Raw genomic sequence first — 27,652 nt, 5'->3', positions numbered from 1 at the left:
TTCAAGCTATGATTTAATATCAACAGAACATTTTTGTTTGTCGTTTCTCCGTTTCTGAGAGCTTGCTTTAGTTTTATTTTAAATAATATATTCCTGTTTTTATATGTTTCTTCTACAGACCCCGTAAACTTAGTTCTAGTTTTATTCTGGAAGACAATTTATTAGTAATCATTTAAGTATATGACATATTTTAACCCATGTTCCCTTTTTTGTTTACCTCTAATTTGCTCCAACTTTTAGATTTATAATTTCTTGTAAATTTACTTTTTGAATTGTATTGATGTTCAGGTGACTAAAGTGGTGCAGTCAGTCTTGAATGATGGTATTATTTTGTGTTTTATATACTGGATTTTGTAATGTATTGTTTAATTGGAGAGGACCACTTTATACATTATCACTCACTGTCACATCTGTACTTCCAGTAAACCACCAGCAGGTGTCGGTGTCTCTTTGTGGACACGTGGACAAGGTGCATGTGTGGTGTCAGATGTGATGGATTCAAAATAACATGGAGTATGATGAAACATTTTAATTTAGAGTTTCGCTTCATATTTTAGGACAGCATAAAAACAGGTCAATGGGTCCTCGTCACTGACACCGGCGCCTCTCAGGGGGGCGGGGTTTAACCCTCAGGCAGCAGCAGCAACCTTGTGTTTCCTGTCCTTCACACACGTCACAGTCAGTGCAGAGGGGAGGAACATCTGATAGTTACCGGATTATCACAGATTATCACCGGACAGAGCAGCAGCGGCGGACCGGTGAGTGAACACGGTAAACACCGACACTTTGTGCACACATTTAGCGTCGATTCTGAGTCCTGCAAGCAATCCTACTGCACAAAGACTGAAGGGTCTGCAGACACAGCATGCACAGCTGCAGACAGCCTTCAAAAACTAATTTATATTGCATTATCCTGTATTACTCTCTAATGTCTCTCTAACGATAACAGTCCAAACCAGCTGCAGAATCAGTAGCGAGTTTATGGCTGTTTTAACTCACTTTATGGGGGCAGTTTCATTGATATTCCTGCAGGGATCCTCTCTGTTTGGCTGTGACTGAATACTCCTTTAAAATGACATAATCTGCATTTGTAAAAGAAAATGCACGATATATATGTAATAGCATGGTTAAACTCAGAAGTCAGACATGGTTTGTTAAAGGTCATGCAGAAAACTTGTAATTGTCACAAACGAGCTAAAAGTACAAGACATACTAGTACATTTACTGCATGTGTACTTTACTTCAGTAGTTCTGTGTTCTGCTACTTTAAAGTAAAGGCTACTTCTACCTCTTTACATCTCAGGGAAACATATTGCACTTGTAACAATTACTTTTATATATTTAATATTAATACAAAATGCTATCAACCAATTTAATATAATGTATTATTATAATGTAATTACCCAGTAGTATACATTAATAAATGCAGCTCTACTTAGACCAGCTGCAAGATTTTATTGATGAACACAATCATGCATTAGTATTTATGGACAAATTTTGCATAAAAAGTACTTTTCTTAAAGTATATTTTGATGCTTAAACCTTTGCACTTTTACCCATTTACATTTTTGTGAATGCAAGACTTATACTTTTCGTTTCTTTTCACTGTGGTTTTACTGCTTTTAGTCAAATATCACATCTGTTGAACTTGAGAGTAAGATAAGCATGATGTGTGAAGTTAAGATGCACAGGAGTGCGTGAAACGTTTTGATGAGTGAGGAATGTCTGTAGTCAGCAAAATGTTAAACCAAACCTGGAGATCAGAGAGAGAGGGGGGGACTGACTTATATAAGCGTGGTGGGGGTTGATAAGAAATGTGAGTGTGCAATAAGTGTGTATTTAGTGAAGGAGCATGTGTGTGTTATCAGCGCAGTGATACAGAGGATATAACTCACCTCACTCTCCTCCTGTGACTGCAGATTATCTCTCTCAGCAGCTCTTCTTCTCTCTTCACCATGGCTGAGACTCAGGGAAAATTCGACTTCGCCATCGACCGGGGGGGCACCTTCACCGATGTGTTTGCCCGTCTGCCCGATGGGAGCGAGAGAGTCCTGAAGCTCCTGTCCCGGGACCCCCAGAACTACAAAGACGCCCCAACAGAGGGGATCCGCAGAGTCCTGGAGGAGGTAACATGACAGGACATTATACATACCATAAGAAAGCATTTACTATTAAATATTCCATTGGTACAAAGAGTTTTGGAGAATTACCCACCACTCAAAGACCAATGTAGCTGTCATAACTACACTATGTACAAATGCCAATAAAAGCCTTGACTCTAAATGTATTTATGGTCTCAGTTTTAACACTATGGCATGGCGTTTCAAGTTCCATAGCTCACCTCTTCGGAAGCCATTTTTACCAATATGTATACCTGTTATAATTGCAAAAACAAAGAGAATTTATTTTTTAGCTAGCAATTGTTTTAATAATAAAAGATAATTCAGTATAACACGTCAGAAACTAGTGAAAAATGCCCATGTCAAGTACAAGGTGTGGTCTTGATAGTACCTTTGTGTGCAGATTTTCTCTGTTTTATGACATTGCATGAAAATTACTTTTACAAATAATCAGAATAATTGGCGATTATGGCGCCAAACTAATCAATTAGTTGAAATTAGTTCAAGCACAGGGAACTGTTAGTAAGAAAGGATAAGATAGGACTTTATTTATCCCGAAGGAAATAGTTGTGCCAGAGTTAAAAAAAATACAATAAACACAGCAGCAGAATAATAATAAAACTGTACAGTAACAGTGCAGTAAAAAGAGCAATTCAATAACTACAGGAAACATAGATGGTCACATAATGAATCTACATATTAACAGTATTTGGTATTTAGTAGTGCAAAAAAACCGTAGTGGTAGTTACGTAACTTTGTGAGTGTAAAGCAAGTTGCTGAAAAAATATAAAAGCACCCATGCACAATAGATGTATGTGTTGCCAAAGGCATACAATGTGACCCTGACTGTGGTCATGTGGTGGATGAATGAATGCTGCACAGATTCATGTAGCTTGTATAGTATTGCTCATTAAATCAACACAAAATCAAAAACGACGTGAACCATGATATATTTCTGTACAGGAAACGGGGCGGATGTTCCCCCGCGAGCAGCCGGTGGACACCTCTCTGATTGGCTGGATCCGGATGGGCACCACGGTGGCGACCAACGCTCTGCTGGAGAGAGAGGGGGAGCGCACGGCTCTGATGGTCACACAGGGCTTCAAAGACCTGCTGCACATCGGCACTCAGGCCAGACCCAAGCTGTTCGATCTGGTGTGTAATGCTAGATGTTCTTAACACATGAATATTTATACGAAAATATTTAAAACTGAAATGTAAAGTCATGAGTGTATTATGAGACAGTTGGTCCTTTGGCAAAGACACTTAAGAGGCCTTAGCACTGTTTGTTCTGTCTCTTATTGTTGTTTTAAGCTTGTCTTTGTGGTCGTTTTTCATCTATTTCTGGTCATTTTGTGCCACTTTGTAAGGATTTTGTGTCTCTCAGTTTTTTACTGTTCTGAATGTGTTGTTCATGAATATCTTGGGTACAGGTCCAGTGTCCCTGCATCATACAAGGTTTAGACATTATTTTACGTAACAGAAACAGGGGGCAGTTTTTGGAGTTTGTCCCCTGACCAGTTGTACCATTAGTGGTTTAAATGGTCACTTATCTATGGAGCTAATGCAGAGCAGTTATGCATGTTGAAATATGGCCTCATCCTTATCTGTAGGGCTCTGACATGAGCTGTTGGTCAAACTTTCCTCAAGACCGGCTTTGAATTGACTTCCTGTGTGTGTGTGTGTGTGTGTGTGTGTGTGTGTGTGTGTGTGTGTGTGTGTGTGTGTGTGTGTGTGTGTGTGTGTGTGTGTGTGTGTGTGTGTGTGTGTGTGTGTGTGTGTGTGTGTGTGTGTGTGTGTGTGTGTGTGTGTGTGTGTGTGTGTGTGTGTGTGTGTGTGTGTGTGTGTGTGTGTGTGTGTGTAGGAGGTGGCAGTTCCTGATGTGCTGTATGAAGAAGTCATAGAAGTGGCCGAGCGGGTTGTTCTCGTGCAAGATGGCTGCCAGCTGCCCAGGAAAGACCCCAAGCGTATTGTCACAGGTGTGAAACTCAAACCATTGTACTACCAACACACTTCACATTATGTCAGTGGTGACTTCAGTGGTGGTAGGAATACATTATATGTAGTGTAAGTGTAGGAAAGTCAGCTCACACACACACACACACACACACACACACACACACACACACACACACACACACACACACACACACACACACACACTCTCTCTCTCTCTCTCTCTCTCTCTCTCTCTCTCTCTCTCTCTCTCTCTCTCTCTCTCTCTCTCTCTCTCTCTCACACACACACACACACCCCTGGATACTTAGTGACTGTCATTTCTTCACATACCAACCTATGTGTATTTACAAAAACGTTCCAAACAACTATTTTCTATGGCATACTCATATTTATTCCTAGAATTTAAAAACGGCCCATAATATATTCCTATTAATTCTTTATTATGTCTTTATGAAACTGTCTTATTTATACCTGATCTATAGTGTATTTATTTTTCTACACTGCTGTTTGTAATGTGTATACTGCCTTATACAGATGTGTAGATTTATATCATACTACATATCCCTCTGCACTTCTGGTTAGAGGCTCACTGCTTGTGCAAGGACAATCGGTTGAATGTAATCTAAATCAATCTTCTGTCACATGCATGATGGCATTGTTTGATAGCATCATTTTAATTGTCCTGCTGTGTGTGTGTGTGTGTGTGTGTGTGTGTGTTTTCCCTCAGGCAGCACAGGAGACTCTCTGGAGGTGTGGAGGGAGCTGGATCTGGATCTGGTGGAGAAGGACCTGAAGGGGGTTTTGTCCCGGGGGATCACCAGCCTCGCTGTCCTCCTGCTGCACTCCTACACGTCAGTACATCTTGTCCTTTTACCTCTTAAGGATTGTCCCCGCCCATCTCTCCTTCTCTTATCTCTTATAGAAGTCATTTGTCTTTTCCTCCCTGTCACTGTACACTGGTGAACAGTTCCCACCCTCTCTGTGGGGATAGTGGTATGTATGTCAGAGGTGTCGGGTGTCGGATAGCCTGTTTTCACTGTTACTGTATGGGTCCCCATGAGCTGCACTGGGGGAAAGTTCATGTTTAACTTTAAGAGGTGCATCTATTTCCCAATTTTTGAAAGTCTAAACCTGTCGTTTCCAACCTTTCTTTCCTTCTCAGAACTATAAGTGACAGCTTCCCCAACTTTATAGTAACTTGTATACATTCCATAATAAAACATTTAGTATTTCTTAGCTTACATTGTCTGCTAAATTGCCAAAGCTACAGGACCTTCTCTCACTCAAACAAAGCTCAAAATAAAAGTTCTCCAAGTAACGTACATTATATTAAAGTGTATCCCACTTTATCAAACATGTTTTCATTTACTGGAAAGAAGCGGATGCAACAGATCTATAGAACAACACACCTAATACAATTTACATCAAAACTCGCACACCAAGGACATGATGTTATATAATACTAGTGCGAGATCAATAACTGTATCCATTCCCATGTTCTCCTTAAATCCACTCACACTTCTACCTACAAGTGGTCAAAGCACTTGCCCAACTTGCTTTGCTTCCTCTCACATATCTCAGCTTTAAAAGATAAGGTAGGCTTTAGAGGAGCGGTTTTAATTACATAAGACTTTTATGTTTGCTTTACATTCCTGCCTCGCCTCATTCCTCTGCCTCTCTCCTTCAGATGGTCGGATCATGAGAAAGCCGTCGGGGCTCTGGCTCTCCGTCTGGGCTTCTCTCAGGTGTCTCTGTCCAGCCAGGTGATGCCCATGGTGCGGGCGGTGCCTCGCGGATACACCGTCTGCGCAGACGCATACCTCACTCCCAAAATACATCAGTATTTAAAAGGCTTCACCTCTGGGTTCAAGGGGGGCCTCAAGGTGTGTTTTCCACTAGACCCACTTCAAGGTCACCTATTATGCAAAATCCACCTTTTCATGTCTCTTCTACATCAACATGTGTCCCCTCTTCTTCATGTCTCTTCGACATCAACATGTGTCCCCTCTTCTTCATGTCTCTTCTACATCAACATGTGTCCCCTCTTCTTCATGTCTCTTCTACATCAACATGTGTCCCCTCTTCTTCATGTCTCTTCTACATCAACATGTGTCCCCTCTTCTTCATGTCTCTTCTACATCAACATGTGTCCCCTCTTCTTCATGTCTCTTCTACATCAACATGTGTCCCCTCTTCTTCATGTCTCTTCTACATCAACATGTGTCCCCTCTGTGAAAAGAGACTCTGGAAGTTTCAGGAAAAAAGATTCTCTCTCTTTGTCCTGATCCATTTTTATAAAAACCTGTCTGAAAATGAGCTGATCAGATTTTGGCCACTTGATGATGTCATAACGATGTTTTGGCTTGTGTAACCATTAGCCAATCAGCAACCAAGGTAACCCCCCCCCCACCGTATCACCTGAATCTCCTCCTAGAGCACCATTGAGTTCTTTTTAACCAAATCTCTCTCAGAGGGGCGTGGGGAGGGGCTCCTTATTTTCATCTAAAGTAACAGACAGAGAATCAGCACTTTTGAAACAGGGCTGAAACAGAGGGGATTATGGGATGCTGCAATGATCTGTTTGGTGTTTCAGTCAATGAGAGACAGGCTCTGTATATATCTGAGACCTATATTGATGAAAAACAGTATAATAGGGGACCTTTAAGACTTCATATATGTTTTGATATTAGATTTTCCTCTTCCTATTAGCAATCATTTAAATACGACTCTGCTAGGTCACACCAGGCAGCAGTGACGTCCATTTTAATCTGCAGGTGGCGCTTCTGTTTTTGAAGTTTAGGCATGTTTTTGATATGCTGAGCTTCATCCAAACAACAATATGATCTCCTCCATCTCTACCGTCCCTCTGTCCTCAGGATGTGGACGTCCTGTTCATGCAGTCGGACGGCGGGCTGACTCCCATGGATCAGTTCTGCGGGTCGCGGGCCGTCCTCTCCGGCCCCGCGGGGGGGGTGGTGGGATACGCCATCACTTCATACAACCAGATGGAGAAGAAACCTGTGATTGGCTTTGACATGGGAGGTGAGTAGGGGCAATGCTGCATAATTAAGAACAGTGGAGCTGCAGAGAAGCGGAGGAATATTGTTAGTGTACATTTATTGCATGCACACACTATGTGAGGAACTTCCTGCTGTTGTTTTGTAGTTTTAAACGCCTTTAAACATTGTTATTACATGTGACCTGACATGTTTTTTGATCCTGTGCATAGATTATTTACAGATTAAAGAAAATGGGAATAAACGGGAGAGATGCTAAGTGTTAGCTTTCCATGCTACTTGTCTTCCTGATTTCTTCCATCTTATTGCACTCTCCAGGAACATCCACTGATGTAAGTCGCTACGCGGGTCAGTATGAACACGTGTTCGAGGCAACGACTGCCGGGGTCACCCTGCAGGCCCCGCAGCTGGACATCAACACTGTAGCTGCAGGAGGAGGGTCCCGCCTCTTCTTCAGGTCGGTCACTAGCTCTGAACAACAGGAACATGACAACTGTGAGGAAGGGGGAGAGCAGATTTAAAGGTTTAGCAATGCACTATGATAGGCTTGTGGGAATAGAGGTCGAAGTGATAGGTCTAGCTGTCGATCACTGATTGAGAGGAGAGAGAGTAGTAAACTGGGAATATGTGAATGAATGACTAAAGATGGTCTTCCTGGTTGAACTTGCGCTAAGCTTCATTTCAATCAGGAGAGACAGTTTTGATGTAACGATATATATGTATTGCCGGGAATACACAGATGCATGTAATGGTGTTTGGTGATTAGACCCCGCTGTGCTTAAACCTGGGGGCGACTTCAATGGCTGCAAAATTAAAAATGTGATTGTATAAAGATCTAGGATAGAATTACCTCAGTTCTTACTAAAACAAAATGGCACAGGCATGAAAGACTGTGGGCCCTTTTGTCCAAAGTACTTAAGCTTTGAGATTTTGAGTACTCTTGCCATTTTGTTACTCAAATAAGGCCATGTTATCACACATGCACGATACTCTTTCTTCCTCTCTGCATCCAGTTGGATCCAGATTCGTACAATTTCTGCTCCTTTGGGTTTCATGGCCTCTCTCCTTTCTGTTTTCTCTCCTTCCTCTCAGATCAGGGATGTTTGTGGTTGGACCAGAGTCTGCAGGAGCTCATCCAGGACCCGCCTGCTACAGAAAAGGTAACTCACTGTTGTGCTTCCTCCCTTTTAATCTGTTTTTACAAACTATACATGTCAGGGTCGATTCTCCCACCTTTCGCCCACTCTTTCCGCCATTAAATTCCGTTTGACATAAATCCACACAGAGCTTCTACTTCTGTCTCCTCATGTCCTCCTCCCTGCCCCATTCTGTGGATTTATTATCTGGTTTAGCTATATGAAGCCTGGACATTGGCACAGGTCCAAGTTTCAGATGATATAACTGAAGCTGGAGCTCCTAGTGCTCAGTTGGAAATGTGCTGTGTGCCAACAAACATAAACATGACTTCAAATCTAATGTTCCCTGTAGGGCAGAGCATAACATTTCTCACAGACTTACATAACATAGGTTAAAATACAAGACTGAAATACCTACTTTGAACCGCATTCAGCTAACATTGCTTCCCTGTGGTTCTCCTAGGCGGCCCTCTGACTGTGACCGATGCTAACTTAGCTCTGGGTCGACTCCTGCCTTCCTTCTTCCCAAAGATCTTCGGGCCGGGGGAGAATGAGGCGTTGTCTTCAGAGGAAACCATGAAGCATTTCCATCGTCTGAGCAAGGAGATCAACCTCTTCCTGTCCTCTAAGCAATCACAGGCACTAAAAACAACTGATATCATTCTAAATAAGTCTATAAGGGAGTATTACTGATGAGGCTGTAATGTGTTTTTTTTGTGTTTTTATTCGCAGGTTAGTACAAATGGAGCCAACGGCAGCGGGTCAGAGATGAGTGTGGAGGAGGTTGCGATGGGATTCATCCGTGTTGCTAATGAGGCCATGTGCCGGCCAATCAGAGCGCTGACACAGGTATGCTTTGGTTTTTAACTCCAGCTTTGAGAAATGATATTTGTTTGGTTGGTAAATGTGTCAAATAGGGCTGTCACCATATCAGTGGTTTCAGATTTCATTTCTTTTTTGTATTTTAATTGTGGAGGAATTTAAATAGATTTCAGGGTAATGTTTGTGTTTCTTTTCATTTTGCATATCTCGTGCTTTCTTATGTTTTCACTTTAACATTTCAACCTTTTGTATATATATATTTTTCTTTATAATCCCTAAAATAAAATCAATCAATACTGGTACAACACAAATACCTGTAGTGTAAATGATTTGAATTATGATTTCTCTCCATTCTTTTCTCTTTCCCTACGCCCATACCTCCCAGGCTAAAGGCCATGACACCTCTCAGCATGTGTTGGCATGTTTCGGGGGGGCAGGTGGGCAACATGCCTGTGCCATCGCCCGCGCCCTGGGGATGAAGACAGTCTTCATACACAAGTAAGGGAGATTGGTTGTGTCTCCGTGTGTGTGTGTGTGTGTGTGTGTGTGTGTGTGTGTGTGTGTGTGTGTGTGTGTGTGTGTGTGTGTGTGTGTGTTGATCTACTTGAGCCTGTAATAGAATCAATCAATAACACTTTAAAATCAAAACTCCTCCACCTGTTAAAAATCTGCTCAAAGATTGTTGGTCAACCCTAGTGAGGCTGTCCAGTAACATCCTCTGGGACCCAAAGCATGTTCTGAACAGAGAATATGAACTGCTACCATCTAATGGGAGATCAATAAAGTCAGACTGAAGCATCCTCTGTGCTCCAGTCGATCCTCTCAGTAAATACAGAGCTGAATCCAGATCAGATGCACGCTGAAGGCTCTTTGAGCATGTTGTCTCTCAGTGATCGTTATGTTCAATGTGTGTTGTTGTTTTTTCATGTGTGTGTGTGTGTGTGTGTGTGTGTGTGTGTGTGTCACAGATACAGCGGCGTGCTGTCGGCCTACGGCCTGGCTCTGGCTGACGTGGTGGAGGAGGAGCAGGAGCCGTGTTCCCTGCAGTACGAGCAGCTGGCCTTCAGGGATCTGAACCGGAGGGTGGAGCAGCTCTCAGAGCGCTGCCGAGAGACGCTGTGTGCCCGAGGATTCAGCAGGTCAGCACACACACTGCAGGGTGATCAGGTTCAACTAGACCCTCTACAGAATCAGAATCAGAAAACCTCTATTAGTCCCACAGAGGAGACATTTACATTGTTACAGCAGAAAAGAGCCAAAGACAGCTTCATGTTACCTAAGAAGCATGCATAAAAAGATTATGATAAAAATTACACAATTTACAAAATACACATCCTGTAACAGTTCTGAGGATTTAGTAGGTGTGTTAGTCGAGTCGTTTTCACTGTTATACTCACTAAACAAGTAATGAAACCAAGATGGAGGTGTGTGTGTATTGCAGTTGTGGAATAAATCTAAGTAAAAGTACACAGAATGTTCTCAATTTTAAATGTTGAGGTATATATATTGTGCCAGAATTATATCATCATAATAATCGTCAGAAGCACAGTCAATACTTTTACTTTCTTATACCAACCTTAAAGAAAGGTTTAGGATACAGGACAGTGTTGTATTAGTACTTCAGTGCAGGCTCTGAATACTTCCTCCCTCTCTGTTTCTTGTCGTCTTCAGCAGTCAGATATCGCTGGAGGTCTTCCTCCACCTGCGATATAAAGGCACAGACTGCGCTCTCATGGTCACCGCTGACGCTCACCCCGCTAACGCTCAGTCCTGTGCAGCCGGAGACTTCCGCAGCGCCTTCACCAAGCGGTCAGATTTGTCTCTACACATTTATTCAACAGGTTTACGCATTGCCTCTTACACATGTCACCCTTTGTGCCCTCTGTTCACATTGTATAAACAGTCGAGTTACAGTCATTTTTCCATAGGAGATAAGCTTAGTAAACTCTGCAGCTGACGTTGTTTACTCTACTAAAGGTTAATGTTCCTCTACATTCCTCCTGCTGCCTTTTCTCTTCTTTAGTTATCTGAAGGAGTTTGGATTCACCATCCCAGACAGACCCATCATGGTGGATGACATCAGAGTGAGGGGTTGTGGGAAATCTGGGATCAAATCTGTGTATAAAACCAAGACGGGGCGCGGACATGCCAAACCAGTCACGGTACACACACTCTTATGAATACATACAACTCAAATACACACAGAAAAACGTCCTAACGTGAAAAAGTGACAAAAGAAAGCAAGTTTATATCGGTTTTAAATCCTACCTTTTTAAATGTATTATTTTTTGTTTCACTGTCTGTTCTTCCGTGTAGATGACCAAGTGTTACTTTGAGGAAGGGTACCTGGACACAGGTGTGTATCTGTGGGAGGAGCTGCCGTCCGGTCACAGCATCAAGGGACCGGCCATCATCATCGACAAAAACAGGCAGGTGTTATAACAGCTGTCAAAATAATAAAAAGGTTTGACTGTGTTGGAAAAATATCACTCATCACCGGCTTGAGCTTCAATAATCAGGATACATGTATTTATTATCCTTGCAAGAATGGAAGTAGTCAGCAGACTGGAACATTTGAATAGATAAACATTGACTGAGTACTTTTGCAGTCCCAATAATTGTCATTAAAGGTGGGGTAGGTAATTTTGGAGAAACCAGCTCGAGTGCGCTAGAATTTGAAAATACACAGCCGGAAAAAATCTCTCACTTCCTTATAGAGCCCCTCCTCCAACACACACGAACGCGCACATGACCAATGAGGGCACGAGATAAGTTTGTGCACAGATGGAAGGCTGACAGGCAGGTAGGCCATCCAGTTATTTTAGCCGGGCCAGCTAAAATAACTGGTCGTGCTTTTTACAGTACCACGGCTTCCACAGATGACATTTTTTTATGGATTTTTTGTCAAAGCACTTCAGATATTCATTGCTATCGGGATGTTAAGAGCATTCCATGGAATATAACAAAAAGTGTATCTCTAGCCGGTTTCTCAAACTTACCTACCCTACCTTTAAGTGAGACGTGATATTTTTCCACATACTGAGATACTTCCACTTGAGCCTACTTTTTACTTTTAAGCTAACAGTGGTTTCTTTCAAATACATGAATGCCTGTATGCATCTTTGCCTGTGTTATTTATATGTTTTCTGCTCTTTCCTCCATCAGCACCATCCTGGTGGAGCCGTGCTGTGAGGCCCGGCTGACAGCAGGGGGCGATGTGTGCATGACGGTGGGCTCGGACCCTCACTGTGCTCTGGGCACGGAGCTCAACACCGTGCAGCTCTCCATCTTCTCACACCGCTTCATGAGCATCGCAGGTAAAAAAACACAGGAGAGGAGAGGAGGGGGGGTCAAGTGGAGGAAGGGGGGGGGTCACTATAACATGTTGAGTATCATTTTCTTATCAGCTCAAAGTCAACTTTATTGTCAATGTTTCAGTTTGTGTGTACAGACAGAGAGATCAAAATACCGTTTCCCACAATCCAGAATACAAAAATACAAATGTATATAAAAATATGTATAAAATATGTATATCAACAGACACATGTATACATATGCACACATTAAGACCTAAATAAAAGCACAACAATCAATATATAAAAAATAACAGTCACTTCAATAACTTTGAGAATGTACATTAGTGCAAGATTGTCCATAGCAGCGTGAAAAAAAGTGTCCGGTGCTGGATTTGAGTGTGTGAGTGTGTGTGGTGTTAAAGTCCAGACACTCAGACCCAGCTTGTGTTCCTCCTCTGTTCCTCTACAGAACAAATGGGTAGGGTTCTCCAAAGAACCTCCATCTCCACCAACATCAAGGAGCGTCTGGACTTCTCCTGTGCCGTGTTCGGACCTGACGGAGGTTTGGTGTCCAACGCGCCCCACATCCCCGTGCACCTGGGGGCCATGCAGGAGACCGTGCAGTTCCAGATCAGGTCTCTGGGGAACACTTTGAAAGAAGGCGATGTGATCCTGAGTAACCACCCGTGTGCGGGGGGGAGCCACCTCCCCGACCTCACAGTCATCACACCAGTAAGTAATCCAGCTGTGTGTCGGATTTATCTCCTCATAATTACATTTGATCTTTTCTTGTATTCATTTATTTTACAGGGACAGTGCACATTAATCAGTAAGGTGCAGAAGATTGTGTCAGTGTTTCAGAGCTGATTCCTCACTAACCAGGTTTTGAGTTGAGATTGAAATACACTAAATGTAGTCTGGTCTCTGATTGTAGATGGGATTGAGTTCCCAGCTTTAACAGAAAATGAAGACTGACTGAACAAACTTTTCCTGAGTGGAATAATGCAATCTCCTCTCGCTGCACCTCTTCTTATCCTAGTTGCAGTTGTCCGATCTTCTCACTAAATACCACTTCTCTCCTCCTCCAGGTGTTCAGGAAGGGGGTGAGCAGTCCTGTGTTCTTCGTGGCCAGCAGGGGGCACCATGCTGACATCGGAGGCATCACTCCAGGCTCCATGCCCCCCCACTCCACCTCCCTTCAGCAGGAGGGGGCCGTCTTCATCTCCTTCAAACTGGTCACTGGTGGGGTCTTCCAGGAAGAGGGTAAGAGAGGAGGAGGAGGGGAACAGAGAGAGGTCAGAGCTGGGTCTCGCCCACAAGTCCAGATAAAGATGTGGATGTTTTTACTGTACCTGGTTTCCACAGTCAGTGTTTGACCCCAAAAAGACAGGAGTCACAGCAGGAGGCTAAGAGATGTACTGCTGTGGACAAGGGACACTATATTTATAATATTTTCACCAGTTTTCTTGACTTGTTATCTATCAAAGTCACCCAAATCCATTGAAAAAACATTATTTACCTCTCAAAACACAGAGGTCTACTTCAGCCTCGACCAACACAGTCACACAATAACACAAACATTTTTTGTAGTCTTGCAATCTTCTCCAAAATTGGGACTTGCCTCATAAATTATGCAAAAAAAAATCCAAGATATCCTTTAATATACGGTAAGAAGAGGCTGGTTTGGAAAACAAACAAAATGCAATCATGGATGCTATGAATTTAGTCATTTCTCACATCAAACATGTATTTGAACGACTGATGCACCCTCTGAGGTTACTTCTCGAGAAACGTACTGCGTGCTTTGGGAAATAGTCAGCTGCAATCTTGAATGCATGTCAAGTTTAATGGGCTAAAACATAAGAAACTACCAGAATGGTCCGGTTGAGGGACCTTAGATATCCACATAAATCATTTTAAGTTATGTTCTTTAACATTTACATTTGTTTCTTTAATAATACATCCAGTAATGTTGTTTTCTGTCCGTCTCTTTCCCCTCTGTCTCTATCAGCTGTAACTGAAGCTCTGATGGCTCCGGCCCAGTACCCAGAATCCTCTGGGACTCGTAATCTCCATGACAACCTGTCAGACCTGCGGGCTCAGGTGGCAGCCAATCGGAGAGGCAGCCAGCTGGTGGGGGAGTTGATTGACAGCTACGGGTTAGCGGTGGTTCAGGCCTACATGGGATACATCCAGGTAACTGTGAAAGAAACAAAACACTGTCAAAGAGTGGTGCAGGAATGAGTCCTCAAACCTGGAAATGAGTCAGCGTGTTTTGGATAGATGCCTTAAATAATAAATTATAATCCAAAATGAAATGGAGAAATCCCATCGCTTTCCGTTGAGGGACTCTCTGGGCTCCACTCTGCTGTGCACAGTAGAAATAGTGATTTTAGTGGTGCAGGAATGAGTCCTAAAACCCATATATGAGTCAGCATTTGATCAATTCCTGTCCCCTCTCCAATGGTTTTCTGAATTAGTTTTGGTTGTTAGCCTGAAATAAGGTCTGTGGTTAACACAAGTTTAAGATATTTTTGTTCTACGACATAGAATACGCCAGTAAATACCACACTGGTGGATTTAAAAACAGCTGTTACTGACAAATGTGACGACTAACCGTCATCACGCCCAAATGACAGTTATTTGAGATATATTTCGAACTCAGACTTAATTTTATGGACATTTCGGCCAGGGGTGTAGAGCTATTTGTTTAAGCATTGGCAAAACAGGAGAGTCTGTAAACCAGTCTGCTTTGATCTATGAATTAATGTCCGTGACTCTCAGAGTACCTGCTGCTGCAGCTGTTTTAAAGGGAAACAAACACTCAGAACACACAGAGCGGAGCGGAGCAGAGCACAAACAGACTCACATCATGCCTCCTGGTGGCCGGACATCTCCTTCATAAAACGAATAAAAGGGGGAGTAATCGTGTGTGTGTGTGTGTGTGTGTGGTGTGTGTGTGTGTGTGTGTGTGTGTGTGTGTGGTGTGTGTGTGTGTGTGTGTGTGTGTGTGTGTGTGTGTGTGTGTGTGTGTGTGTGTGTGTGTGTGTGTGTGTGTGTGTGTGTGTGTGTGTGTGTGTGTGTGGGTGTGGGTGTGTGGGGCGAACTGGCCATCTGGAGAATCACCGCTGATGGCCGGTACCGCCCTGACATTTTTATGTTTTTAAACGGCATCATTGAAGTTGCGCTGACAGGCGACAGAGGTCCACCGTTTCCCCGCAGCGAGGCTCCCCCACGTTGACAGTTCACTAACCCGTTATCCCGACTTTTTTTTTTCTCTCTCTCTCTTTTTGAATTTTTTTCCCATGTCCCTTTAGGGGCTCCGTACAATTACGTATCTGCCACTACGTTTTTTTTCACTACTAAATACTGGTAATATTTACACTAATGATGTGACCGTCTTTGTTTCCTGTAGATATTTAATTGCTCTTTTTGCTGCACTGTTAGTGTACAGTTTTACTATTATGCTGCTGTGTTTATTGTATTTTTGTAACTCTGGCACAACAATTTCCTTCGGGATGAATAAAGTCTTATCTTATCTTATCTTAAGCTTAGCAGTGATAGCCTACCGTTAGCTTTTTACTTCAATAATCAAGTGGTGTTTATATGGATATGGAAAGACCCCATTGCTCTTTGTGGAGAGAGCCTTTGCGATGCTAACTTCCAGGTCAGCCTTCAAAAATACCTCATCCCTGCACCACTCTTTTGTGAACAATAGTAGTAGTGTGTACTGCTGGTGTTGTACCTCTACATGCTTCCTGTTGATGTTTCAGAGTAATGCAGAGCTGGCGGTGAGGGACATGCTCAGAGACTTTGCTCGGCGCCGCCGGCAAGAAACGGGCTCCTTAGATGTGGAGGCGGAGGATTTCATGGACGACGGGACAGCGATCAGACTGAGAGTTCAGATAAATGAAACAGAGGTGAGCAGGGAGCATCGTCTCATGATCATCTGAAACACAATGAGCAGAGCTGGGAAGTAGTGGAGTACAAATACTTAGTTACTGTACTTAAATACATTTTTCTGGTATCAGTACTTTACTCCACTACTTATTTTTCTGACGACTTTTTACTTTGACTTCTTACATTTTGAACACAAATACCTGTACTTTCTACTTCTTACATTTTGAACACAAATACCTGTGCTTTCTACTTCTTACATTTTGAACACAAATACCTGTACTTTCTACTTCTTACATGTTGAACACAAATACCTGAACTTTCTACTTCTTACATGTTGAACACAAATACCTGTACTTTCTACTTCTTACATTTTTAACACAAATACCTGCACTTTCTACTTCTTACATTTTGAACACAAATACCTGAACTTTCTACTTCTTACATTTTGAACACAAATACCTGAACTTTCTACTTCTTACATTTTGAACACAAATACCTGTACTTTCTACTTCTTACATGTTGAACACAAATACCTGTACTTTCTACTTCTTACATGTTGAACACAAATACCTGAACTTTCTACTTCTTACATTTTTAACACAAATACCTGTACTTTCTACTTCTTACATTTTGAACACAAATACCTGAACTTTCTACTTCTTACATTTTTAACACAAATACCTGTACTTTCTACTTCTTACATTTTGAACACAAATACCTGAACTTTCTACTTCTTACATTTTGAACACAAATACCTGAACTTTCTACTTCTTACATTTTGAACACAAATACCTGTGCTTTCTACTTCTTACATTTTTAACACAAATACCTGTACTTTCTACTTCTCACATTTTTAACACAAATACCTGTACTTTCTACTTCTTACATTTTGAACACAAATACCTGAACTTTCTACTTCTTACATTTTGAACACAAATACCTGAACTTTCTACTTCTTACATTTTGAACACAAATACCTGAACTTTCTACTTCTTACATTTTGAACACAAATACCTGTACTTTCTACTTCTTACATGTTGAACACAAATACCTGAACTTTCTACTTCTTACATGTTGAACACAAATACCTGTACTTTCTACTTCTTACATTTTTAACACAAATACCTGTACTTTCTACTTCTTACATTTTGAACACAAATACCTGAACTTTCTACTTCTTACATTTTGAACACAAATACCTGAACTTTCTACTTCTTACATTTTGAACACAAATACCTGTACTTTCTACTTCTTACATGTTGAACACAAATACCTGTACTTTCTACTTCTTACATGTTGAACACAAATACCTGAACTTTCTACTTCTTACATTTTTAAACACAAATACCTGTACTTTCTACTTCTTACATGTTGAACACAAATACCTGTACTTTCTACTTCTTACATTTTGAACACAAATACCTGAACTTTCTACTTCTTACATTTTTAACACAAATACCTGTACTTTCTACTTCTTACATTTTGAACACAAATACCTGAACTTTCTACTTCTTACATTTTGAACACAAATACCTGAACTTTCTACTTCTTACATTTTGAACACAAATACCTGTACTTTCTACTTCTTACATGTTGAACACAAATACCTGTACTTTCTACTTCTTACATTTTGAACACAAATACCTGAACTTTCTACTTCTTACATTTTGAACACAAATACCTGTACTTTCTACTTCTTACATTTTGAACACAAATACCTGTACTTTCTACTTCTTACATTTTGAACACAAATACCTGTACTTTCTACTTCTTACATTTTGAACACAAATACCTGTACTTTCTACTTCTTACATTTTGAACACAAATACCTGAACTTTCTACTTCTTACATTTTGAACACAAATACCTGTACTTTCTACTTCTTACATTTTGAACACAAATACCTGTACTTTCTACTTCTTACATTTTGAACACAAATACCTGAACTTTCTACTTCTTACATGTTGAACACAAATACCTGTACTTTCTACTTCTTACATTTTGAACACAAATACCTGTACTTTCTACTTCTTACATTTTGAACACTAATACCTGTACTTTCTACTTCTTACATTTTGAACCCAAATACCTGTACTTTCTACTTCTCACATGTTGAACACAAATACCTGTACTTTCTACTTCTCACATTTCCCAAACAGGCTGGTTCCTTTAGTTTGAATGTGTGTTTGGTGGCGTGATCATTATTATTTAGAGTCATTGCGTGCCTATTGATTTGAACACGATCCGTGTATCCATCATTTCCTGGTCTTCTCTAAAGAAGAGGGACCAATGAAAACGTTGTCATGTTGCCGTTGTTCAGCATGGAAACATTCATTAGCTAACAATGACATTATTGTTCTATTAATATAAAGGGAGGTCAGGTACTCTTTAAAACAGATGCTAGTTATGGGTACTTTTTACTTAAAGGTGGGGTAGGTAAGTTTGAGAAACCGGCTCGAGATACACTTTTTGTTATATTCCATGGAATGCTCTTAACATCCCGATAGCAATGAATATCTGAAGTGCTTTGACAACAAATCCATAAAAAGATTCATCTGTGGAAGCCGTAGTACTGTAAAAAGTACGACCAGTTATTTTCGCCGGCCCGGCTAAAATAACTGGATGGCCTACCTGCCTGTCAGCCTTCCATCTGTGCACAAACTTATCTCGTGCCCTCATTGGTCATGTGCGCGTTCGTGTGTGTTGGAGGAGGGGCTCTGTAAGGAAGTGGCAGATTTTCTCCGGTTGTGTATTTTCAAATTCTAGCTATCTCGAGCCGGTTTCTCAAACTTACCTACCCTACCTTTAAGTACATTTCAAAGCCCATACTTCTTTACTTTTACTTGAGTTAAGAAGTTTAGTCAGTACTTCTACTTTTACCAGAGTATTTTTAAACACGAGTATCTGTACTTCTACTTGAGTAAAGGATGTGTGTACTTTAGCCATCTCTGACACTGAGCTGATCATCCCCCCCCCCCCCACAGGGCAGTGCGGTGTTTGACTTCACGGGGACGGGGACCGAGGTTTGGGGGAACTGCAACGCCCCGCGCGCCATCACCCTCTCCGCCCTCATCTACTGCCTGCGCTGCATGGTGGGCCAGGACATCCCCCTCAATCAGGTACGGTTTAGGCCCAAAATACATTTCTGATCTACTGCTAAATTATGAACCATCCAGAACATCCATGTAGTCTTAAAGGACGTATGGCTGTGGCGTGGGCCTTGCTAATCACGTGACCGTTCTTTTAAATACTTTGAGGTTTTGGAAGGTTTTTTTGTTTCTGTTTTTCACACGTTGGATCAATTGGACATCACACAGACTGAGTAGTTAGGACATTAGTGTTCTCACATAAACCTCCTCTGGATACGATAGTTTCAGGGATACAGAGCATGTGTGAAAAGGGTTTGATTGTTATCTCCTCACTGAGGACCAAATGTCCTGTTGGCTTAATCAGCTGAATCTAATGTGTTTTAATAAAACGGGAATCAGTGAAAAAATTTATTAAAATCAAAAAAATAATAATAGAAATCTCAGTCTTTTACCCCCACTTATAAAATCCATTGCATCTCAATATACAGCCATCAGTGGTTTAAAAGAACAAAAACATTCCACTGAAATTGTCACTTTTTGCGTCGGACTCTAGTTTATAATTAGCATAAACAAGAAAAAAAAACTGAAATCGGAAAGTTTGCTCAGCTTGGAGTCGATCAGTAATTCTTTTTGCACATCAAACAATAAACCCAAATGCTTAAAAAAAAGTATAATAACTTCCATATAGTTTCTGTTATTGAATTGGGGTTTCTTCACATGTTCAGGGCTGTCTAGCTCCGATCAAAGTGGTCATTCCCCCCGGCTCGATCCTCCAGCCTTCCCAGAATGCAGCAGTGGTCGGAGGAAACGTGCTCACATCCCAGAGAGTGGTGGACGTCATCTTCAGGGCGTTTGAGGTGTGCGCCGCTTCACAGGTGAGAGAAACTGCATTAGTGCATTTAAAAGTGTTTTCTATTATGCAAAATCCACTTCTTCCTGTCTCTTCTACATCAACATGTGTCCCCTCTTCTTCATGTCTCTTCTACATCAACATGTGTCCCCTCTTCTTCATGTCTCTTCTACATCAACATGTGTCCCCTCTTCTTCATGTCTCTTCTACATCAACATGTGTCCCCTCTTCTTCATGTCTCTTCTACATCAACATGTGTCCCCTCTTCTTCATGTCTCTTCTACATCAACATGTGTCCCCTCTTCTTCATGTCTCTTCTACATCAACATGTGTCCCCTCTTCTTCATGTCTCTTCTACATCAACATGTGTCCCCTCTTCTTCATGTCTCTTCTACATCAACATGTGTCCCCTCTTCTTCATGTCTCTTCTACATCAACATGTGTCCCCTCTTCTTCATGTCTCTTCTACATCAACATGTGTCCCCTCTTCTTCATGTCTCTTCTACATCAACATGTGTCCCCTCTTCTTCATGTCTCTTCTACATCAACATGTGTCCCCTCTTCTTCATGTCTCTTCTACATCAACATGTGTCCCCTCTTCTTCATGTCTCTTCTACATCAACATGTGTCCCCTCTTCTTCATGTCTCTTCTACATCAACATGTGTCCCCTCTTCTTCATGTCTCTTCTACATCAACATGTGTCCCCTCTTCTTCACATCTTTTAAACATCAACATGTGTCCCCTCTGTGTAAAGAGACCCTAAAAGTTTCAGGAACAAAGATTCTCTCTCTTTTTGTCCTGATCCATTTATATAAAAACCTGTCATCTAAAGTAACAGACAGAGAATCAGCACTTTGGAAACAGGGCTGAAACAGAGGGGATTATGGGATGCTGCAATGATCTGTTTGGTGTTTCAGCCAATCAGAGACAGGCTCTGTATATATCTGAGACCTATAATATATTGATGAAAAACAGTATAATAGGGGACCTTTAAAACTTTTTTGAACTTCCCATACTTTTCTTTTCCCTCCTCCTCCTCCTCTCAGGGCTGCATGAACAACATTTCCTTCGGCAGTGAGAGCGTTGGTTACTATGAGACGGTTGCCGGGGGAGCGGGGGCGGGGCCAGGCTGGAGGGGGCGGAGCGGAGTTCACAGTCACATGACCAACACCCGCATCACCGACCCCGAGATCCTGGAGAAGAGGTCAGACATGAGCTCAAGTATTTTGTTAGGAAAATATCCCTAGTCCCCGGCTTGAGCTTCAATCTCAGGATCCATGTATCTCTGATCCTCTCCAGAATGGAAGTAGTCATCACATACAGAGCATCAACTAGTTCCTGAACAGTGTCCTTCACATGCTGATATCCAAGAGAGGGAGTTACACAGTCACAAGATGGAGGAATAGAAAGCAGTATTCAATGTTTACTTCAGATTAGCTCCACGTCAGAAATGAGCATGCTTGTCATATGTCTATCTCCATAGAGGCTGAATCATCATGTTAATCACATAGCTATCATATGCCTAAAACAGTCCTGATGCTCTTCTCGGTAATCATACATCCTGTCATGTACACAGCTTCAGTTGGGATACTTTTGTTATCATGTGTACTCTGATATTGGAAGAGTACATTCAGTATTTTCCCAACACTTTGTATGAATATTGACCCATGTGTTGCTGCTCTTCAGATATCCCGTCATCTTAGAGCACTTTTCTCTGCGGCCCGGCTCAGGAGGAGCAGGGAAATACTGCGGGGGAGACGGGGTGGTGCGGAAACTTCTGTTCAGGAACCAGGTGGTGCTGTCGGTGCTGACGGAGAGGAGGTCCACCCGACCGTACGGCCTGCAGGGTAACCTGAGAATCAGAATACCTTTATTCGTCCCACAGAGGGGACATTTACATTGTTACAGCAGAAAAGAGCCACAGACAGCGGAATGTTACCTAAGAAGCATGCGTAAAAAAATATTAAAGATACAAAAATTATAATAAAAATTACACAATTTACAAAATAATACACATCCTGTAACAACACAATTTACAAAATACACATCCTGTAACAACACAATTTACAAAATACACATCCTGTAACAACCTCTGACCCTTTCAACCTGAACCAGCAGACATTTTATACACCGCAATAAACCGTATTGAATTTTTTGTCTTAATTTACATTATTTAATTTAATATTCTGTACTTGTACATATCATATTCTATTTACATGTATATAGACTTATATATTTATTTTTTAATTATTATTTATTCTACTATTTCAACAATTAGACAGTTTATACATCTAATAAACAAACACAATGTGTAGAAGTGGGAGGGCAGAAAGCAGTCTATACAGAGGTAGCCCTCCCGCTAGTCATCCTGTTGCAGGATAAAGTCAATAAAAGATAATTAAATACTCACACAGATAAACTAAATTATATATATACATACACATACATATGTACACATATACATACATACACCCATTTCTAAAACATACATTCCTACAAGTCTATGTTCAGATAACAACACAGTTTCATTTCTCATCCTATTTTTACGTCAACTGATACTAAGATAATTATGATAATAGTCATTATAATATATGCATATGACCATTTTTAATTTGCATTGAAAGGTATTTGCTCTGTCTCTCTCCAACACTCTCTCTGCGGCTCAGGGGGTGAGGACGGTTCCTCCGGGTTGAACCTCCTGCACAGAGCCGACGGACGAGTCCTCAACCTGGGAGGCAAGACCAGCATCAGCCTGCAGCCCGGGGTGAGACTAAGGCGCCGTTTACACGAGGAGAAAACTGCTTGTATCTGAATAGTTTCGCGTGCGTATAGCCCTATTATTTACACGAGGCCGATAGAAACTGACCCCACAAACGATAACGGGTCCCAAGGTGGATAGATTTGCAAACGAAACGCTCTGGGGGGTCAACCGAGTCCGTGTAATCACCTCTATACGAATATTTCCTGAAAAAATAGCGATAGCCCCACCTCTCCCCACCTCTCCTGCTTACTGCTGTAGCAACTATCAAAAATAGCTGTGTTAATTAAACGCACAAGGGGTTCTTGAATTAAATAATATTATAAAAGGCAAACCAGAATTGTTAACGCCCAATATACTCCTTAAACAAAATAAACAGAGTCAGATTTCATGCATTGATCCATTATATTGACAAAGGAGGATCTCACCCGGTGTTTGTAGAGAATATCTCTCTTTCTGAGCGCGTCCTCTCCACAGAGACGTGCTTCTTGGTCGGTCGATGCAATATCCACAGATTCGGTTTCTTTCAGTTAACTTCCCCGTTGCATTTATCCATATGCTGAGGAAATTACTATATCCCGCTGAATACCAGCAATCGCCACACACACTTCCTCCTGTCAGTAGCTACTGCTAGTGCTACTGCTACTGACCATGCTACAGATATTAGTGCAAAATCTACAGCTCCTCTACCACAACCATCAGCAACAAGTGGACATGGAGAATTACATGAACTCAGGGCTGCCAACATTTGAGTTCAGCTTGGAGTGAGATTTTTTTTTTGTTGAACCGAAAAAAGAAACGTTCATTTGTACAGTGTTACAAATGTATTTGTATTTTTTTTCAATATTGAAGTTAAATGCATCAACCTGGTGCACTTTGAGAGCAAAATGAATTTATGGATACATCTCTCAACACCCATATGAAACAGAACTGTAAACAGATTTTCTTTTTCTTTATGGATATTTTACAAATCACTCACCTTTTAAACTGTATTCTTGTTTTACTGTCATATAGTATTTCATAACTGTTTTTCATTTATTCTCATAAATGGTGACCAAACCGTTTGAGACCCACTGAGATAACTAGACTAAAGTTAACTATCTAAACACAGAGAGTCCCTTACCTCACTGTAGTTATCTCTCTCAGTCTGACAGGAGAGAGCTCTCCCTTTCCTTGTTTTAGAAACAGCTTCTAATATCCCTTAGCGCAGCTAGCTAACCAGATGCTAACAACAACAATGCAAATAGTGAGTTTGGTAGAAATATACTGTATAATAGTAAAGTTATTTAAGATGATGCCATATTTATTGAAGATTTTACATTATAAATATTCCCCAAAATTATTCAAAAGCATATTCTTCCAAACTCCTTGCTGTAGTATGACACACAGGAGACTATTGATGTGTGTAGTGAGTTTGGTAGTAATATACTGTATAATAGTGATTGAATATTATTGTATTCTCTTTTTTCGGGGGTTGCACTTTGCAGACGGTCCCTGAGCACTCGTTTCTTCTCCGGCTGCGGATAGAGACCAATGTAATGTGTCCAGCCCGGAGGACGGCGCGTATTGGCTTTTTTTTATCAAAATGTGATTGTAGTTCGTTGTCAACCTTACCACGGTACTTAGGAGACGTCATTTGTGTCTGAATAACGTTTTGTTCATGAGTTATTGATCCGTGAAGTCTCATTTCGTAGACCCCTCGGTTTGCTGTTCCTTCACTTTATTTTTATATACATTTATTTTGGACGAAAACTTAGCGTGAGGAAAGGCAAGTGTGGCGTGAGTGCGTGAGATATGGGTTAATTGCGTGACTCTCACGCTCAATGCGTGAGTGTTGGCAGCCCTGATGAACTACATGTTGCTAAATACACCGCGGGGCTTAAACAGAAGGGTAGCCATGGCAACATTGCGGCGGGGCTGCTCGGGCTGCTCTTCTTCGCGGCTTTTGGTGTATTTTGGCGGAAGTTACAGCGCCACTTACAGTCCCAGCATATGTACTACAGCGTTTCCAGCGGCCTCGTTTGAACAGACACGTTAAATGAAACGAATGCATGTGAAAGGAAGACTTTTTTGAATACGCATACTGTGCATAAACGCAAACGGTCCCGTGTGAGCGGGGCCTTAAGACAGTTTTTAATGATTTCTAATAGTTTCTTTTATCGCATATAGACTGGTTAATGTGCCATTTAATTTGTTTTTACGACTGTATTCGTCTGCCTGTATTGTCTTTGTTTTATCTGTTGTTCATGCTGCCCTTCTTAGCCAGGTCAATAGATTTTAATCTCAATGAGACTTTTTACCTGGTTAAATAAAGGATATATATATATATATAGACTGTGCATGTGTGAAAGAAACAGTAGTTACAAATGTCAGAGTGAAATGAACGTTGTTATGTTGCATATTCTGATCGCAGGTTCATTCCTGTGTATTCATGTTTCTTACATGACAATGATCCTTTTTTATATTTGTATTTAAAGCAAACATTTTAACCATTGTGCTTCACTTTTAAAATGTGTCTGCGTCAAAAGCTGCCATAAAAATACATGTTATCACTTTCCATTTTCACTCTTTTAATCAATATTAGTCCCGATCTGCCAAATATCTACCAAAAAACGACTAAATACTTATTTCATAGAGGATCATAGAGGAAGCACAGCATGAAGCACATAAGAAAGCTATTGTGAACTAGCTTATAAAAAAATATATAGTTCATGTAAAGCTTTACATTTAAAAAATGGTCAAAGAGTGAACTGACAACATGTATATTTTCTACTTTCTTGTTTATTTCTTACCTTTTAATTTGTATTGTACAATGCCATGTCTTTTATGCTGCTGCAACACAAACATTTCCCACATTGGGATCAATAAAGTAATTATTATTTGATCTTATCTTAACTATAAGCAGTCAGATTAACCTTCTCTTTTTTTGTGTCTCTCTGTCTCCCCCTACAGGACATGTTCTGCCTCTACACCCCCGGAGGAGGAGGGTATGGAAGAGAGGGGGACACGAACGGAAAACCCCAAACGAAGCGCCGGCGCCTCAACGACTCTTTCCCCGAGAGAGGCAGCGTCTTCGAGTACCGGATGGCCCAAGAGGGAGTGTGAAGAGGAGTCAGAAAGAGAGGAAGAGTTAACAGAGAGAAGAAGAGGAGGTGGGAAATCACAGAAACAGAGGGGGGCTTTTTGTCAGTGAAACGATCAAAGCAATAAACTGTGAGACAGAGAAAGGCACACACTAACGTTAAAAAGGGGAAATATGTCAAGCAACAGATTTATTTTGGAAAGCATAAAATAACCTCAGGCACAAAACTAATTTCAATAATACTGTTTTGTAGAATCTGTTTACAAAAATGTAATTGTTTGTTTAAAGGTGGGGTAGGTAAGTTTGAGAAACCGGCTCGAGATACACTTTTTGTTATATTCCATGGAATGCTCTTAACATCCCGATAGCAATGAATATCTTAAAGGGGACCTATCATGCAAAATGCACTTTTGTACGTCTTTTATACATGAATATGTGTCCCCGGTGTTCCAGGGAACTCACCAAGTGTCAGAAAACACAACCCTCTCTATTTTCCTCCATACCCAAATCTCTAAAAAAGGGGCTGCAACGGATCTGATCAAAACTGATCCAGATTTGAACACTGTCCTGACGTCAGGACGGTGGCGCTACGGCTATTGGGCCAACTCCACCAATCAGAAGGAGACAGCCACGGCCATTGCCGTTCGAAAGCGCTGGAGACGCTGTAGTACATATGCCAGGCCTGTAGATGGTGCTGTTCTCACAGAATCTGCCCTTGCAAAAACAGATCTAAAAAATGTCAAATTGAGCAAAATGAGACATGGCTAAAATGCATGATCTGTTTGGTATTTTGAAAAAAAAAAAGTATAAATATGCCTTATATAGGTATGGTCCTACACTATATTATTCAAATATAGCATGATAGGTCCACTTTAAGTGCTTTGACAAAAAATCCATAAAGAAATATCATCTGTGGAAGCCGTAGTACTGTAAAAAGCACGACCAATCATCTGAGCCGGCCCGGCTAAAATAACTGGATGGCCTACCTGCCTGTCAGCCTTCCATCTGTGCACAAACTTATCTCGTGCCCTCATTGGTCATGTGCGCGTTCGTGTGTGTTGGAGGAGGGGCTCTGTAAGGAAGTGGCAGATTTTCTCCGGTTGTGTATTTTCTAATTCTAGCGCACTCGAGCTGGTTTCTCCAAAATTACCTACCCCACCTTTAATATTTACACATCTTTTTACAGTCCCATTGTGATAAAACATATCCCAGTGTACATTAGCCAGGTAAGGGAAAGCATAGTGTGTTTTAATACTGAAATGAACTGAAGTTAATTGAAGTAAATCATATGAAGCATCTGCTAATCTATGTTGAACTGGAACAACAAAGTCCTAATGTAGTGTCTGCTCTTCTGTTTTCTAACAAGACAGTCAAATAAACCCCATTTCTACTAATTAGATTGTCCTCTTTTCATTCCTTTAGAGAAAACCCTACGTGTTTTAATGTAAGACACGATGAATGTGTTTGTAGGAATTGTGTGAAATGGTTGCAAAGATTAATTTACATTGTGAAACGTGTGCAGTATGGAAGTAGGCATTGGGATTTTTTCATTGTTATAAGAGTTAACATTAATGTACTGTTGCTTAAATATACTAATATATAATTTTCATTAAAAGAATAACG

General features: G+C 41.1%; 1 protein-coding gene across 1 annotated transcript; it reads left to right on the top strand.

Annotated features, from left to right (window-relative positions):
- The first annotated feature begins 678 nt into the window (after window positions 1–678).
- On the top strand, window positions 679–26,376 carry oplah (5-oxoprolinase, ATP-hydrolysing). Its single transcript, XM_034132555.1, has 27 exons — window positions 679–758; window positions 1,920–2,126; window positions 3,084–3,275; window positions 3,985–4,099; window positions 4,807–4,930; window positions 5,767–5,962; window positions 6,956–7,121; window positions 7,415–7,553; window positions 8,189–8,256; window positions 8,696–8,871; window positions 8,965–9,081; window positions 9,440–9,552; window positions 10,023–10,193; window positions 10,726–10,863; window positions 11,078–11,216; window positions 11,371–11,483; window positions 12,220–12,371; window positions 12,820–13,082; window positions 13,439–13,613; window positions 14,362–14,546; window positions 16,124–16,270; window positions 19,234–19,368; window positions 20,064–20,213; window positions 21,236–21,393; window positions 21,876–22,036; window positions 22,856–22,953; window positions 25,900–26,376. Exons 2-27 carry the CDS (start codon window positions 1,956–1,958, stop codon window positions 26,050–26,052), a joined length of 3,915 nt encoding a protein of 1,304 aa, XP_033988446.1. The 5' UTR covers window positions 679–758; window positions 1,920–1,955; the 3' UTR covers window positions 26,053–26,376.
- The last annotated feature ends 1,276 nt before the right edge of the window (window positions 26,377–27,652 follow it).

Source organism: Trematomus bernacchii, unplaced genomic scaffold (genome assembly GCF_902827165.1).
Source record: "Trematomus bernacchii unplaced genomic scaffold, fTreBer1.1, whole genome shotgun sequence".
In the NCBI taxonomy this organism is placed as follows: Eukaryota; Metazoa; Chordata; class Actinopteri; order Perciformes; family Nototheniidae; genus Trematomus; species Trematomus bernacchii.
Note: the sequence above shows the minus strand (reverse complement) of the source record. Positions and strands in the feature narration are given on the sequence as shown.

Bases quoted from the DNA above. Each gene is read 5' to 3' on its own strand.
- oplah (XM_034132555.1), top strand. From the start codon at position 1,956: ATGGCTGAGACTCAGGGAAAATTCGACTTCGCCATCGACCGGGGGGGC. The intron at 8,257-8,695 runs GTAACTCACTGT...TGGTTCTCCTAG, and splicing joins ACCCGCCTGCTACAGAAAAG to GCGGCCCTCTGACTGTGACC. The intron at 22,037-22,855 runs GTAACCTGAGAA...TCTGCGGCTCAG, and splicing joins CCGACCGTACGGCCTGCAGG to GGGGTGAGGACGGTTCCTCC.